General features: G+C 39.9%; 1 protein-coding gene across 2 annotated transcripts in view; it reads left to right on the top strand.

The window, feature by feature from the left end:
- PLCL1 (phospholipase C like 1 (inactive)) overlaps positions 1-18,219 on the top strand; it is a 176,216-nt gene that overhangs the window by 124,524 nt on the left and 33,473 nt on the right. Inside the window, exons 1-2 of one of the 2 annotated variants that reach the window (XM_072932407.1) lie at positions 12,248-12,724; positions 13,816-16,287. In XM_072932407.1, the coding sequence (XP_072788508.1) occupies positions 12,713-12,724; positions 13,816-16,287 (2,484 nt within the window). In that variant the 5' untranslated portion in view covers positions 12,248-12,712. Of the gene's footprint in view, positions 1-12,247; positions 12,725-13,815; positions 16,288-18,219 lie in introns of those variants that run through there. The other variant, XM_030277771.4, reaches the window with a different exon arrangement.

Here is an 18,219-nt window from a genome sequence, read left to right as displayed (position 1 = left end):
TAATGAGTGTGTCACCAAAAGTAAACTCTAAACTGTGGAAGGTAACAGCTCCACTCAGTTTAATGCTCAGTTTTAATACTCTAAAAGTGTTCTGCCCTTCAGTTCTTCACAGGTTTAGTTACATCACTTCTCTGGCTTCTGATAACCATGTTGACCCTGAAATCAAAGGACATATTCAGACCCATTCAAAATTTGTCCTTTGTAATTTAGTATTGTGAGTGATTTCTGGATAGTGCAGTTCTCATAGTTTCATACCCTTTCCCAGTCTAAGTGCACCTGAGTTTATTCTGGGGCATGTTCTTACTGATAGGAGAAAATGTTTTTCTGTGAGAGTTAGGAAGGAACCACAGATTGAGGTTGGGTTATGCCAACTTTACAACCAAAATCTCTGTCTTGGTGTGGTGGTGCACAGGGCAGTGCTTGTTGAATTACCACATTTCACTTGGAGCTCTGAAATCAGTGTTTGAGTTTTAAAATACCAGCAAATGGTTGCAGGGTGGAACATTCCTTTTACATGAGGGCAGTAATGCTATTTCAGTTTGCTGAGCTACAAGAGTGTGCTTTGATCAACAGCATAATTTAGCAATTACAGAGCATCTGATATGCCTCGACTTACCTAGTAGCTGAGGAACTCAATGGTGGGTAATGTGTAATTTTTAATTGTCTATGGAAAATGGGTTTGAAATGTATTACTTCCCAGAGTACATAGTTAAAAACCACGTTTGCCACTTTACTGCATGCAAAGAGTTGATTATTTTTCTTGTAGTTACTAATGATCCCAGACGGAAACACACTATGGGAAAAACAAGAAATTATTTGGCTTATGTATAGGCATAAGGAGGAACATATTTTTAATAAGCTTCAATATTGATTTGAAGTGAGAAAACAACAGAGACGAAACCCATTGAAATTAATAAGGTACGGAGTTTAGTGTCTATGATAGTTCTAAAGAGATCTAATTTTTGTTAATCTTTATGTAAAATATCTGGTACTATTACAATGTTTTTGTACTTTTCTCCTGACTCCAAACATGCCTTAAAATATTATATCCAGAAAATATGGTATAGTTAAGAATGGGACTTCCACAAATCTCATACACTGCTCCTGTGGGCTAGATTCTGCATTCATTAAATTGAGCTAGGTAAACAACAGTTGCCTTGTGTGAACTAAGGGAATTCAGTGTGATTGGGATCAATGGGAGCATTAGGACATTTATATTTTACTGCAGCCTCTGCCACTGAACTACAAGACAGAAGCATGTGTATACCATTTACCATATCCAGGGACATTGTCTAGACTGTTTTCTATCTTTTCTATATTTTTGCTTTAGGAAACATGATGATAGTGTTAGAAACTGCACTGCAAACAATGCATATTGTATGCAGTGAGTAGAGCTGTTCTGCAGTTACATAAGGTAGTTCAGATGAAAGAGCATCTATGTTCTGTGTCTGAGAGAGGAGTCTTAATTAAGACAGACAAATTCTCCTGGGTATAACAAAGCAGTTCTCTGGTTACAGTCGTGATTAGACTGTAGTTCTTCTAAATGCGTTACCAAAGTCTTCATTATTATAATTAAACAGATATAAAATATGTGTTCCTTCATTGCATAAGTCTTTGCTTTAGGGTTAAGATGAGAAATTTCATCAAGGGCTTTGAAATGGAAAGATGACAAGCAAAGCAAGTGATTTCTATAATTTTTGAATTTTTAGTCTTCCATTTAAAGACAGACACTTAAAAAAAAAAAAAATTTCCTGAGGCAACCAGCTAGGAAAAACTAGTGTCATTTGTAAAAATGGAGCTCAGGCACTGGTCTCTCCCAGGAATGCTGAGTTTGGAGCAGTCCAGCCTGAGAATTGGTGTGCTCCCCTGTGTCCAGGGCACTTACTACTGCTGGTTTCCACCAGGGTGCTTTCTTGCTTACTTCTGGCCTCTTCTTTCCAGGAGTTAGCAAATCCTGCAGCTGAATAGAGAATGTTTCTTCAAGGTGAATAAAGGGGAAAGTATACGTGTTTGGGAGCATTCATTGCTCGTACATCCAACTAAAGGAATTGATGAAAAATAACAAGAAAGAAGAAGGGAAGGAGTTGATATTTTAAGAAGAAACTGGCTTTTTCTCAACATTTGTCTTTTCACTGTACTTTCTCATTCACTGTCTTTTTACTGTTTATGTAAAAAACACAAATTTAGAATCTGTTTCCCTGGTGGGAGGGATTACCTTTAAAAGTCTCAAAAAGCTAGGCCACTGCGGTTTAAAAAGGACTTGAGGAGCTGTTGGATGAACAAATGCACAGTTACTCTTATTTTAATCTAAATACAATATTACCAAATGAACAGTGTGACCGTGGGGACTGAATGTGTGTAAGTGTTTGTAAGATTAAAGCTTAAAATGAGCAACAACTGAATCACACAGTTGTTGCAAAGCATAATCTGTTTTAAAGGGCCGATTGAATGAACTGTGAGTTCTGAGCTGATTTTTGTCCATGCAAAAGTGGTTCCCAGTGCTCACTAATGTCATTCTTCTGCTACCACTTGTTCACGCATGCAAAACTAACAGTGGCCAGTGTTTAAGTGTCCTTTAGTACCTTCTTGAATTGCTCTGGGGAGAGTGTTGGTGTTAATGACAACTGTGCAAGATAAGGGAAGCTTGTGGTTTAGCAGTGCTTGTGGCTTTCTGGCCACCAGAAGGCAAATAACAAACTTGGACCTCTTAAAACAAAAAGCTTCCCCAAACCCCTGGCCCATCTGCTCCTGCCCCCACTGCTAGACACCCCTTTTTCTGTCATGTGTTCCCCCAGGTGAGGGGATGGGTGAAGACCCTGGCAGAAGCTGCCTTTCCTCCGAAGGTGCTGGGATTTGTGTGTCGGAAACATTTTTGAGTCTTGTGGAAACCACGAGAAAACACAGAGCACACAGTGTTTCCTCAGGGTCTTCCTGAGCTTCTGAGCTGAACTAGAAGCCAGGAAGTTCCCAGTCCTCTGGCTGCAAATCCAACATTTTTCCTTTTGCTCAACATTTTCAAAATGTTGCAAGTGTACAAAACTATTGGAGATTTGAGGTGTTACTTTCTCCACATAAGTGCTAAGTTATGTTGTGGTTGAAGTGTAGTTATACAGTGGTTAGAGTTCAATTTTTTTCTAAAACCCGTATAACCACTAATTCATAAAATTAAATATTAACTGGAGGAGGCAATTACACCAGGTTGGTGATACACTTAAACTGTAAAAATTCATGTATAAAACCCAAGGGATTATAATACTCAGGCATGCACATAGTTTAAGTCTAAGATAAAATATTTATGATTATTTAACAAGTATAAATATATGACTAGGATAAAATAACATTATAATTTCATTCCTTTATTTGTTAAAAAAAACAAAACCAAAACCAAATGAGCAACTGCGGTTTTATCTCACTAAGATATGGGCTCTGGGAAATAGGAGGGTTTTGCCCTTGAAGGTAGATAATTTTGAAGGAATACAATAAAAAATTGTAGCATATCTCCATAGCAAATCAATTATTCTTTAAATAAATTGGATGTTTATGATGCTGCAGTTTGCAGCTTATCAAGGTGCTTATAACCTGCCTAATTTACTGCTTATTTTGATGAGTAATGAAAACATTCTGTGTCTGTATTGGTAAAAATCTGGAATATGCCTACTTATGAGAATCACATAATAAGATTTAATGAGGCTACCACAGCTGTTTCTTGAATCCTTCTTTCATTTCTATTAATGGAGAAATCTGTGTTTTGCTTGTAAGGGAGATGCTTAATTTGTCATACCGTTGCTAAGTGCACCACTGAAATAATTGTTTCACTTGTATGTTGTTTTCAGCCCTGCCAACTCCTCTAGCAGTGTAGGAGCACATTTCATAGCTTGAAACTGCTGTGATACCAGCAGGCATGATTTATGTGTAAACCTTGCTTTTCAGCCCGAGGGTGCTGAAGGGTGATGAGTGGTATGCACCGTGCCCATAATTGCAAAGCTAAAAACTGTAGATGGGAGTAAAATAAAAATAAAAGTAAAAAAAAATACTTGATGAGTGTTTGAGCTTGTGGTTAAGTACAGCCACATTTCGGTGCCCATATTGTAGAGGAGCAATCAGAAAGCTTTCCCTAATCTTTACTTTGTGATGGAGCTTGTCAGGTGTCAGCATGAGGGTTAATAAATCACAAACGGGACAGGACCATGTGTGCAGGGGGGTGGATTGGGAGGGTTCTGTGTGTGCAGGGGGGTGGATTGGGAGGGTTCTGTGTGTGCAGGGGGGTGGATTGGGAGGGTTCTGTGTGTGCAGGGGGGTGGATGGCACCCCCACGCACAGGGTGAGCTGCCCAGGGACGTATCCCATGCGCTCCTGTGCCCCCAGGACAGTGCACACCAGCCCTACAGACTCCTGCACCTCAAGGGCGCTCTCCTCAGCTGGTACACAATTTCCTTGCAGGAGCTGATGTCTTTGTTGGGTATGCTGAAAGTTACTTTTCTGTCTCGAAGAAAATGAGGGCCTTTACATAGCACGAGGCATAATTTCGTCCCCAAGTGTGTTATAGGTCAGATAAAACACTGCCCTTATACATCATATTCAGCTTTATGTATTTTATCTCAACCTATTTAACAATTCAATTATGACTGACAATTGTAATTTTTTAAAAAAAGCCCATTAAGCTAGTTTCATTACCTAATTTTATTGATTTTTGTAACTTAATTGCTGACCTTAGGTATAGGGGCTGATCTGAATAGGCGTAAATGTGATTAATGAAGAAATAATTTAAGTTGATTAAAAAGGGTTTAAAATAATGTGATTAGCCTATTGAGATTTGTGTGGCTTATTGGATTACGCATTTTATTCCTGGAGGACTGCTGTAAGATTCAGAATGAAATTAAATTGGTTACCCTATTTTGGGCCCCCAGTGCTTGGTAATCTCCAGTGCTGTGATACCAGACCAGAAGGCACAGTCCCATTCAACCATTTTCTCTTGGTAAAACACGGAATTTCATTTTTGGTTAATACCTAAATAATCAGGCCAAAAAAAAAAAAAAAATAGCACTGTAGTCTGGTCTGCTCTCCATTAAATAGGGCTTAAATGAAAACATATTTGATCTATGGGAAATCCTTTTGAAAGGAATCAGGTGCTGATGAAAAAGTGATGAAGACTCTCCAGCCATCCCTGGGAGATTGTGACCATTGTCAGTTTTGCTTTTCTTGTTTAGAGTCTTGGCTTGATTTTGAATGTGTCGATTTCCAGGATTTAAAAGAATGTATCACTCAATAGTACTGATCTTCACATAATCTTTATATAATCATCTTCATAATCAATGATTCTTGTGGATTCCTTCTACCTCAGAATATTCTGTGATCTAAAATCTGTGACAACATTACTCCACATTTTGAGTTTATAGGGGATCTGTAAGTAAATGTAATTTGATGGACTTCTTAAAGTACATTGATTAAGGGTTTAATTAAACTACTTGATTGCTAGCATTACATTCTGAATAAAAGTACCCAGATATCCCTTAATTAGGGCATGGAGTGTCAGTTAAATTTTCTCCTTATATTCATGCACATTTTTATTAATACTAATATAATAATCATCAATACAGGTAATATGTGTATTAAACGAAAAGAATCTGTAATCCCTTACTTGAATATGTTTTCCAAAATCTTTCTGCTTCTTGTGGCACTTGTGAACTTTCCAATTTTAAAGGTAATTTCTAAACTGAGAGCATCACATGATGGACAAATACAACAATATTAGAACTTTTCTATCATGACTAGATACTGTATTTATACAACCAAGTCTACTGTCTTGTGTGTGATCTTTCTATTCTATTTTGTTGACTTTTTTTATCCAAAATTATTCTCCTGCATCAGTGTCCTCTAAATAAGGACTGGCCCTTCTGTTTTTAGAATTATGACCTTGTATTTTGCTCCTTCTTGGAAGATACTTATTTTTTTATGTATTGTCTGTCAAGCAGTCTTTTGACTGCTGACTCACATTTTGTTATTCATCACTGTTGAAACTTGGCTTTATATCATCTTCAGACTGCATGTGTATTGATTTTATGCTTTTTTCCAGGTTACTCTAAAAATGCTAATAGCACTGGGCTAAAAAATGGGTCCCTGCAGGATCCCTTCTGAAGCATTTCTTCATGATAAGTGTTTCACATTTACTGTTGCATTTGAAAATTACCATTTATCTTGTATTTGATCAATTTAATGTCTTCTGAGTTTATTGCTGTATCTTCTTAATCAGAATGTCATTCACTACCAAGTCAAATACATTGCAGAAACCATAATACATTAGAGTCTATTACAATGACTTAATGTGTATCAACCAAACCTTTAATATCATAAAAGCATAGATATCAGGTTAGTCTGACAAGCTCTGTTTTCCATAATGTTGGAAATAGGTAATGCTAATCATCTTTTTATTCTTAATCAAATCTTTTTTCAGCTTTTCCATTATTTTGACAGTGAAAATTACCCACTCATAGATGCAGTGCCAATCAAGTATTTAGAGGTGTAATGAAAGGGAGTACCACTTGGGCATGTTTTTCCTTAGCCAGGTCTTTCTAAACTTACTTGGCTTTTCCTCCTGAGTTGCTACTGACATTCTCTTCTTCTCTTAACTTTTGTCTGAGATGTCTTCAAAGGAGGTTCTATTACCTCCTTTGAATGAGGATTTGTACAGTGGAGTTCTTCTGGGAGTGCTGCAGCTGAGATCCCCTTTCTCCAGACCTTGCTGCTATTACTTCTGCCTGAAGACAGAAAGTGTCTTTCTGTCTTTCTCAGCTTTATATTTCCTGCAGGATGGTGAGTTCAAACCATGTCCAAGGTGCCCTTGCAGACTAAGAAGGATCAGGGCCTGTAAGCAGCCCAAGCACTTGAAAATAACAGAATATTTGGGAGTAGCAGTGGTTAGAGACATTTCATCCAATGAGCTGGGTCAGTCCCTTACAAAACATAAGCCTCCTTCCAGTTGGAAGTAGATCTGGCACTTTGGGTGTCCTTAGTGGAGGAGCTTTTTCTTCAGGGAGAATGGACAGTATCCATGAAAAACCGTCATCAGGTGATTTCTTCTGTAAGCTTATGTGGAGGCATTGTGTGTATGTATTGAAGTGTAATACAGGAATCTGTATCTCACTGTAGATGTTGCTTAATGCATAAAAGGATAGCTACTTGCACTCCTGGAACCCAGCTGGATGAAACTTCAACAACAATGGCAGAAAGCCCTGGAAAGTGGTAGCCTCATTATAGTCTCTCATGTTCTTGTGCTCTTGGAAGTTTTTCAACCTTGGCTTTGTGGCCCTACTTATGAAAAGGAAGGGAAAAGTAGTAACTTCAGTATGGTATCATGCCAGAAAAGAAACCCTTCTTGCATTGTGTGCTTTTCATTTCCAAAAAGCATTTCCAGATGGAGTGCTGCTGGTTTTTTCTTTTGCTCTAATTTGTCATTTAAACAGCAAAGGTAAATCTTCTTTAAGATAAAATGGAATGAATTTGGTAGTGCTAGTCATTTAAAAAGAAAAGGAAAAAAGCAAGTACACAATGAAGGATTTCTTAAATAGCAAGTCATTTTGGATCAGGTATTTTTCCTGAATATCTGCTCCAGGCATTTTTTTTTTTAATATCTCCTTCTGGTCTTACACAACAGTACTTGAAAGTGTTTTTTAGTAATAGAGCAAAAGAGGAAATCAGACCAGCCATTATAGTCTTGTCTCCTCTTGAGCTTCTCCAGTGGACACTATTGTCTTCACTCAGTTTTCCTGCCCTTGCTGTACCCATTTTGCAGGGTGACTTTTTTCATGAGAAGCTGACCATAGTTATTATTATAGGTCTTGGTGAGAGCCCAGTGCCTATACCAAATGTCCTGGTAATCCTGGGGAGCTGAGGAAAGCCTGCTGTAAATACAGATATTACTCACTGTTCCCGAGGAGACTTTTCTGTCTGAGCTCCCTTAGTCCTTGCTCTATATGAATTATGATAGTACTGAGACTTCTTTGTGGAGATTGTGCTTGAGTTAAGTTGCTGGTTAGTGACAGCTCGCTGGCTTTGCAGACATGTCAGTGGGACTGTTTTGGTATTTGGAGAATTGTTGGACATTGTGTTCTGAAGCTGTTTCTCATGTATGTGTCCATGTTGTATTTTTGGTCAGCCTTAAGTTTTCTGTTTGTTCCATTACGTGTGTAGCTCAGCTTTTAACAGCACGTGTTATTTTGGATCTGGTCTTTGTTCCCCATGTGCACAAATCCCTGAATTTGTAGGAATTTTGCTTTGAAGAGGCTACCAAGGTCGATCTCACATCGGTAACATCTGCTCTTGCCATGCTCTGAGCTGTGTGTTAGCCCAGGTGTGACTGACAGCATTCCTATAGCTGCCTGCACCAGGGATAAGGTGTTTTGACTGTTCAGCCCCTGTGCAAAGATAGCTGCTTTGTGCCATGAGTTGTCAACCTGGATGAATTCTGAGCAGCAACCTTTTCTTTGTTGACATGTGAGTAGTTACAGTGGGTATGTACCTGGTACTTAGATCCTACAGGCCTTGCCAAAAAAGATTAGAGGGAGTTTAGCACCTTAATTTGGTGTGATAGCAGGGGCTGTGAGAAGAGTTGATAAAATCTGCAGAATGGGCAGTCCAAGGATACTCTCTGAGGATGGTCAGAACATGGCTGAGATTTACAGAAGAAAGGTTTGTGTGCTAAATACTGATGAATACTGGCTTCCAGTGATCATTGCTACCTGTTCTAATTATATGCTGGTACTGTGGGTTCAAGCTTTGATCTACATCTGATCAAATTATCTGAGCCTCACAGGTGTATGAGATCCAGTTGCAGACCTGGCCCAGGCTTTGACTTTTTTGGATGGTTTATATAAATCTTCTCTGCTCTGGCTTACTTCGTTATAGAAAAATTACTTTGGCATTTGCCCACCTGCTACACAGTGCTTTGAGTGCCATTAGTGACTCACTGACTTTCTGTTTAAAGGTACATTTTCCGCCACAAGTAAAGCCACAAATACAGTAACGCCTTAAGATTTTCAGGGACTGGAGTTCTGCCTTTGTATAACTGAAATATATAAAAGTATCCCCCTCAAGATTATCCTGTAGAGTTAATTAGTTTCTTCTAAGAGAAACAGAAAATCAAGTAATCAGTTGGCCAGTTAACTGGATCATCTGGAGTTTCCAGAGCAGATAGCTTTTAGGATTGTTTATTATATTATAGTCTATTTGTGAGGACAGACTAAGCTGTCTATTACTGATTTCTTAGTGCTAGGTTCAAGAGAAATGTCAAAGATTAGAATCAAACTGGTGAAAATGTAAATTGGTTTTGTTTTTGGGAAATAGCTCTTTATCACATTTTAAGAGTTTATCTCTCAGGATTTTTACTGAATTTCATGTCCTTTCACAGGAGCCCTGCAGGTCTTTAAGGGGTTTTGGTGTCTTTGGGTAGGTGATGGTTTTTGCCTTTCTTATCCTCTTTAGCAGAACCCTCTTTAGCAGAAGGCTTTAGAGAGCCTTCAGGTTGCTTAATTTCAGACAAATAATAATTCATGAGCTTGACCTTTGTGTGCAGGTTTGCTATCTAGTTCTTATTACTGTCCTGGTTCCTAACATTAGATGGACAATTTGTGTCCTATAGTTTTGACAAAGAGGGTGGGATGAGGTGGAGAGCATGTTTACTCATTTTTTTTTAATCCCACTTATTTATTTCTGTTAGCTCTTTGATTTAAACAACAGAAGTTTGAGCAGTCAAAGGTCGGGGTGAAAGGGGTGGAGTTTTCCCACAACTGCTGATGGCTTAGTGATCCTACTGTTTATGTATCCAGTTCCTCTGAAGAGGATAATGTGTAACACAGGAGAGTTCTCCTATTTTGGGAGTGTGCTTAGACTGGTGTTCTGAATCCTACCTTTGGAAACATTTAGAAAATGTTAGGATGCAGTCAGGCCAGCACACAGATACATCTCCTTGGTCCTTAATGATTTCAGAGCAGCGGTGCATACTCTGAAATCTAAGAGCATTTTGATGTGATCTTGTGTTTGAGGTCTTGAGGTATTTTATATAATTGATACTACGCAGGCTCAGGAGCAGGATGGAGTAATCCTATTAAATCATCTTATAGTGGATAACCAAGAACTGAAGGAAACCCTAGTTTTGAGTCACTTAGAAAAGTGTCTTGCCTTGAAAGCACAAGGTTTCCCATGTAAGTGGGGATTTCCTTTCTGTACTTGCACATCACATGCAAACTGATTGTGTTTGTTTCTACCAAGATTGCTTTGTAAAGAGCTTGATTGTCCCTGGTAGGAAAGATCTTAGAGTGGAAAATCTATGAGTTAAGTCCTCATTTTCACATTGATGTAGATATTTTTAAACAAATATCCTTTCTTTTTCATCTTTCACTGTCACAATAAATTCAGTTCCATCAGTGCAAGTGACTGAGGGTAAAGGGCAGTCCTAGGCCAGTTATTGTCCTGTTATCTAGGCAAGTTCAATTTTGATGACCTTAGCATCTTGGAGAAAAATAGACTTCCCCAGTTCCAAGATTCAGGGCTGCATCTAATTGTGCTTTCTGATTGCTTTGGTTAATGAAGAGGAACAAGTGCTCTTGCATGGGTGAACACTGAGGAGAGGTTTTTTGATAACTTGCAGTGGGAATGTTCTTGGCAGGTAGCACAAGAGAGCAGGTTTCTTATCTATCCATGTAAGATGTTGGCAGCTTTTAGTTTGCTAGGTGACTGTACTTATTCCTGTTCTTAGAATCCAGTAAAATGGAACAGCAGTTTAGCCACTGGAGACACTGCAGCACAGTATTCTTGGCTGGATGTCTTGTTTTAGAAGACCAATCTGTTGAAATTGGATTAAGGTAGAGAAAGCAATAGCTACACTAAAGTTAGAACACAAAGTCTGGAGTCTCAGTTGAACAAACATAAGACCAGTGGGGAGGTACAGGGTATAGAAATTGTCCTCTCCAGGCATTGATGTGACTGGGGCTCAGTGGTGGGAGGACACTTCCTGAAGAAAACACTCCTGTGCTCCTCAGGGTGGTCGCTGGGGATCTGGAGGTGTGTGGCCTGGCTAAGCCGTGGTGTCAGGATCCAGAGTTGCTTGTTCAAGCATTAGGAGTGTGGTAATGCAAAGGCGAGTTCTGGGGCTGTCTGTCTCAGAAAACAGCATTGGAACGTAGAGAAACACCTTTAGACTTTCTGCAAGACTGGAATAGTTAACTTTGTGATAATTATGAATGAAAACTTTCACATTATATCTAAAGTAACAGCTCTTACTTTGAAAGACTGAGTATGCTCCTAGTCTGGAGAGACCAAGAGGGGAACAGCCGATGCAGTAGTAAGCTCAGTTAGCAATGGCAGTTTTGTGGGGTTTGTGTGTATTAGACATCAGATGGAGGACATTGTTAGTATCCCATGAGTGTCAATAATAATTCAATCTTGTTAATTGTAGGCAATTAATCAGTGGGTTAGGCTTGAATTCTGTTCAATTGATTAAAAGATACGGGGAAGTCCTACTCTGACATGAAGTGCTGTTGTATAATTCTGATCTTCTTTAGATACCACTAAGTACAAAACCAGAAATATCAGTCAAAAATAAAAGCGGGTAAAGACAACACAGAGGATTATCTAATCCCCACCAAAATCCCTGAAGGGTTAAGACTGAGTGTTAAAAGGAAACTTTTGTTGTTTGTCCGTGAGGTCAATTAGGAGGTTTTTTTCTCCCACCTGAATACTAAAAAAGGCCGATTAATTCCCTGTCTTGCTTTGATCAAAAGACATGGATATCTTGGAACTAAAAATAAATGCCTTTTATTTTTTGCAGAAAATAAAGTATTTACATAACATTTGTGCCTCCCTTGTTAAGACAAAATGTCAGACCTGTAGATAAATCAGATGCTGCTGCTCTGATGAGATTTCCAGGTCTGGCCTTGAGAAATCTCTGTCAAGGAATGATTCACTGCAGATTCCAAGGCCTACATCTAACTATATGAGGAAAATAATCCTAATTAGTCATCAATCCTAAATCTAAATACTGCTCCTGTAAACATAAGGAAATAAAAAAGAGGAAGATCTTCTAAAACCCGTGTAATAATCTGCTACATTTGTTTGTATTCATTAGCATCTACTGCCTGAAGATGTTCATAACCAAAGCTCTGTCTTAAAAGTATGTTAATGCAGGAACATAATATTTTAGCATAAAACTGTAATTTAAAAAGTAGCTGACCTGAGGCACTTGCTTCGTTGACTTTCTTCCTGTTTCTTTGGAGACCCATTCTCATAATAAGTACTAAATAAATGGCAAGAGTAATTGTTCTTGTCAGTAGAAGTCTCTGTACTAGTTTAATGAGAAATCTTTGTCATAAGAAGTTTAGAGGTCTTAATTTTGTTCCCATGCCTTTAAATTCAGTAGTTAGAGGCCTGGGGGTTTGGAAATATTTTGGATGTTATTGAATGAAGTGAGTGAATGACAACAGCAATTTTGTAGAAACATTCATACTGACTAATCTGCTGAAAGTGTCTATACAGACATGCAAATGAAGAATGGAGAGATTCTTATGAGCACCAAAACTGGTGCTCTGTGGCTTGGGGAGCTACACAGGATCCTGCTCAGATGGTGCAGAGCATCAAAGGACAGAGATGGGTGGATGGAGGGCTCTGCTAGAGCAGGGCTTATTCATAGGATTTGCAGAGGAATATTGCCTGAGCAGATTGAATGACACAGCAGGTAAGCTGCAGCTGAGAGGAACCAGCTACTGGGGTTGGGAAGGAAGTCCAGGCTGCGGAGGGTTTGGGAGTCAGGGGTTTTGGCATCTCAAATCAAATCCCCAGGGGCTGTTGGGAAGCTGGTGCCTGGTGCCTGGTGCAGTCTGATGTCTGGGCCTGAGGCAGCAGGGTCGAGGGCTGAGTGCTTAGTCCCAGCATCAACATTTCCTTGCCTTGGGGCTCCTTTTCCAGGAGGAAAAGGAGCCCCAAGGCAGCTGAGGTCCCTTCAACAACAGAAGGCAGAGAACTAAGGAAGTATTTCTAGTGGTCAGGGAAATAGGAGGGGAAAAAAATTTTAACAAGTCTTTCACAATTAATTGCAGTCTTAAGTGATGTTTTAAAAATATTTTTGGTAGCTGTTGTATAGTTTACATACTAATGGGGTAGATGGAAATCATGCAGAGAAAAGAATGATTTATACGTTGTAATTATTGTGAGATGTTTTGAACTGATAATATGCAGGGAAAGGTTCAAGTTTAGTTGCTGCACTAACATTACAGACAGCTTTGTGGGCAGGGTTTACAAGAAGTAGTTGATACTGAAAAAACAGTCAAATGTCTGTCTGTGTATTTTCTCAAGAGGAGTTAGAATATATATCCTAAAGAGAAAGGCTTTGGATTTCTTGTCTGGCTGTCCATTTTCCTGCAGTGCTTTGTAGTTGTTGTACACAGAAATGACCAGAATAACTAGTTTTCCAAACAACAGTGTGATATATCTACTTTGAAACTGGACATAACGTACACAACTGGATACTGCCTCTTCACAGCTGTAGCCAGTTGCTGAGATCTGGAAGACAGTTAAATAGCTGCAAATATCACTTATGAAAACTTGCTATCTCTAATGCCACAGTCAATCAAGTCACTTTATAGCTCAGTATATTTTATAGCTCAGTAGGGAACTGACTCACAGGAAGGAATAAAATGTTGTGTTTTGAGGTTCAGAAGAACATTAATTATCTTTACATAAACGTACCTTTTCTATTATTTATGCACTTGTGGAATGGCCAAAGAAAACATTCTCATTTTTTTTTTTTTTTCTGTAATTATTCCACAGGATCCTTCAAACCAAAAATGTGGAAGAAAGAAAACAGTGTCCTTCAGCAGCATGCCATCAGAGAAGAAAATAAGCAGTGCCAGCGACTGTATCAGCTTTATGCAGGCTGGGTGTGAATTGAAGAAAGTTCGTCCAAATTCCCGGATTTATAACCGTTTTTTTACTCTGGATCCTGACCTGCAGGCTCTTCGCTGGGAGCCTTCCAAGAAGGATCTGGACAAAGCCAAGCTTGATATTTCTGCCATAAAAGAAATCAGACTAGGGAAGAACACAGAGACATTCAGGAATAATGGGCTTGCAGATCAGATTTCTGAGGACTGTGCACTGTCGGTAATTCATGGAGAGAACTATGAGTCCCTTGACTTGGTTGCCAATTCAGCTGATGTGGCAAATATTTGGGTATCAGGATTAAGGTACTTAGTTTCTCGTAGCAAACAACCCCTGGACTTGGTGGAAAACAGCCATAATACCCCACGGTTTGCCTGGTTAAAAGCTGTATTTGAAGCAGCAGATGTCGATGGCAATGGCATAATGTTAGAAGATACAGCTGTGGAGCTAATAAAGAAGCTTAACCCCACCTTAAAGGAATCAAAGATTAGATTAAAATTTAAGGAAATTCAGAAGAGCAAAGAGAAACTGACAACACGAGTAACCAAAGAGGAGTTTTGTGAAGCGTTCAGTGAACTTTGCACAAGACCTGAAGTGTATTTCTTACTTGTGCAGATATCCAAAAACAAAGAGTACCTGGATGCCAATGACCTCATGCTGTTCTTAGAGGCTGAGCAAGGAGTAACCCACATAACAGAAGAAATGTGTCTAGATATTATACGCAGGTATGAGCTTTCTGAAGAAGGGCGGTTGAAAGGTTTTCTTGCAATCGATGGATTTACCCAATACTTATTGTCCTCAGAATGTGATATTTTTGACCCAGAGCACAAAAAAATTGTCCAAGACATGACACAGCCTTTGTCACATTACTACATCAATGCATCCCACAATACATATCTAATAGAAGACCAGCTCAGAGGGCCAGCTGATATCAATGGTTATGTCAGGGCTTTAAAGATGAGCTGCCGGAGTATTGAACTGGATGTCTGTGATGGCCCAGATAATGAACCCATTATTTGTAACCGCAACAACATGACATCGCCACTTCCCTTTCGAAATGTCATCGAAGTAATAAACAAATTGGCCTTCTTTGCCTCAGAATACCCTCTTATTCTATGCTTGGGGAACCACTGCTCTGTACAGCAGCAGAAGGTGGTGGTGCAACACATGAAAAGAATCTTTGGAAACAAACTGTACACAGAGACACCTTTATCCTCAGAAGCCTACCTCCCATCACCTGAGAAACTGAAAATGAAGATCATTGTGAAGGGGAAGAAACTGCCCTGCGACCAGGATGTATTAGAAGGAGAGGTCACAGATGAAGATGAAGAGGCTGAAATATCCCGAAGACTGTCAGAGGACTTCTCAAGGGAACCAAAGATGATCTGGCTCTGCAAGGAGTTATCTGACTTGGTGTCCCTATGCAAATCTATCCGGTACAAAGACTTTGAGACATCCATAAAATCTCAAAATTATTGGGAAATGTGCTCCTTCAGTGAGGCAGAAGCCAGTCGGATTGCAAATGAATACCCTGAAGATTTTGTTAACTACAACAAAAAGTTTCTATCCAGGGTGTACCCGAGTGCTATGAGGATAGACTCCAGTAACTTAAATCCTCAAGATTTTTGGAACTGTGGTTGCCAGATAGTGGCAATGAACTACCAGACCCCAGGGCCCATGATGGACCTACACACTGGTTGGTTTTTACAGAACGGGGGATGCGGGTATGTTCTCAGGCCTTCAGTGATGCGTGACGAAGTGTCTTACTTCAGCGCAAATACCAAGGGTATTGTTCCTGGGGTCTCCCCGCAGGTCCTACATGTCAAAATTATCAGTGGTCAGAATTTTCCAAAGCCCAAGGGTGCATGTGCAAAAGGGGATGTCATAGACCCATATGTCTGCATAGAAATACATGGGATTCCTGCAGACTGCACCGAACAAAGAACTAAAACTGTGCAGCAGAACAGTGATAACCCTATTTTTGATGAAAGCTTTGAGTTCCAGATCAATCTACCAGAGCTGGCCATGATCCGCTTTGTTGTTTTGGATGATGACTACATTGGGGATGAGTTTATAGGACAGTACACCATCCCACTGGAGTGCTTACAGCCCGGATACAGGCACATCCCGCTGCGCTCTTTTGTTGGTGATATCATGGAGCACGTTACCCTCTTTGTTCACATTGCAATAACCAACCGAAGTGGAGGTGGGAAGGCACAGAAGCGCAGCCTCTCAGTGAGGATAGGGAAGAAAGCAAGGGAGTACACCATGCTGAGGAACACTGGTCTCAAGACTATCGATGACATCTTTAAGCTGGCAGTGCATCCCTTGCGAGAGGCCACTGACATGAGAGAAAATATGCAGGTATGAGACTTCCATTGTATGTGTTGGTGTGTCCTGAATGTGGAAGTGAAAATCCTGGTGTGAGCTGCTGCTAGGGGAGGCTTGCTGAAGCTGGTGGAAGCTGGTGAAACTTCAGACCCACAGCTCTTGTCAATCTTTAAATGGACATAGGCAGGCTGATAGTTACAGGTGCTAACTAACAAGCAAATGTAGGATTAGGCAGAAATATTTTAAAAATCAGTGTGCCCTCTCCAAACATGTTTTACTGGTCGATTTTTTTTTTCCTGAGAAAGCAGAATTGAGGGAACATTTGTGTCCCCTGCGTCTGGTCCCAAATACTATATTTCCTCGCTGGTTCTAAAAAACATCAACAAGCTTTTGTTTTGCTAATTGAGTGAGAGTTATGCTCTTAATTTTCTTTAGTGAAATATAAGAAGCAGTTAGTGAATGTGTCATTAAGGTCTTGTGTACACCAAAGAAACCCACTGTGCAAAGAGCAGCATGTTTTCCTGAGTGTGTGTTGCCACTGTTTGCCCCAGGGCTGCAGATGTTCAACACAGTCAGTGAATGCCACTTGGATTGCAGCTTCCTCCCAGCTGAATAGCTGTTTTGTCTTGTCTGATTGAGGGCTGGCAGAGACACCAGTGCCCTGTCTTGGCTCAGAGGGTCCCCTGGCACTCGGTCCATGCTGCTGCATGCAGCAGAGCCTGCTGTGGCCAGCAGCATCAGGGTCCAGGTGCACAGCACCGTCACAAGTGCTTGGGTTAGACCTTGGCGGTTGGCAGGATTTGAAGTGGCAGCAAAGCCAAACAAAAATGTCCCCAATGCTCTCTTCTGTGGTGGGAACGGCTGGGGGTTGATTAAAGGACAACTCAGTTCTGAGCCTCAGGCACTGCCTAGAAACAAAACAGTTGCATTAAATAATGACTTTTCTGTAATAAATGGCTGGAATCAGCTGTAGCTATCTCCTTGGTAAAGATATAGAAGCAGTTAATTTTTTTCTTTTGAAAACAGGAGAAAAACATGTAGCACTTCATTGACCCCACTCTTCTGGATGGAGTCTAAATCAAATGAAATGTTGACAGCTGGAAAAGTTTACAAAATGACATAAGCTTTAAACCACTCTCAAAGGAATTGTCTCAGCATATTTTTAAGAATGGGAAACTCTTCCCAGCCTTTCCTTTCCTTCAGGCCTTGAAAGTAACTAGTTTGAACTGCTGACTCCACCTTCTGTCTAGGTCAGGCACTATATATGAACTATACAAATGGAAATTCTCCGAATTTGACTCAGAAACAGCATTACTGTGCCTTCCAAGCAAAAGTTCAGTAAAAGATCATGTTCTGGGGAATGCTGTGTAAAGACACGATTTTGGGTTTAACTGCATGCTGTCATATTTAATTAATGAGAAAAACTTAGCCAGGCATTGTCTGATTATTGGGGCTTTTTTCAGCAAGTTGTGGGAGGAACATTTGCAAGGTATGGGTTGTTATAATATCTTGGGTTCTGTGCATCTTGGTCACTCCTTGTACAATTCAAGAAGCTGAATGATGGGTGCATGTCAGCTGTATATCCTCTGACCTGATAAATAAATCCTGGCATGTTAGTTTTGTTTGACCTGTATGTCTGGTATTGATTTTCTTACATGTGACCTATGAAGGCGAAGGAGTGTGTGCATTTCTTTATGATGTGATAATGTAAGGCTGAAAACGAAGTGAGTTTTTCCTGCTTGCCTTTCCCATGGGAAATATAACGTCTGTCAAACTTGTTCTTGCTGGAGGATGATAATGATGGGAGAACAAAGTGATTACAGCATCAAAAGCGATTGGAGTCTAAGCAGTTAGGAAGAGAAATAGTATTTTAAGCTGATGGTTGAGTATACTGGAGACCAGAATGTGTCCCTGTTAGGGCTGGATTTGCAATGCAAAGTAGCTGAAGAGCTGGCAGTTGGGATG

This window comes from Taeniopygia guttata, chromosome 7, assembly GCF_048771995.1.
Source record: "Taeniopygia guttata chromosome 7, bTaeGut7.mat, whole genome shotgun sequence".
In the NCBI taxonomy this organism is placed as follows: domain Eukaryota; kingdom Metazoa; phylum Chordata; class Aves; order Passeriformes; family Estrildidae; genus Taeniopygia; species Taeniopygia guttata.
The sequence above is the reverse complement of the archived record's forward strand: the minus strand, read 5'-3'. Positions and strand labels throughout refer to the sequence as shown.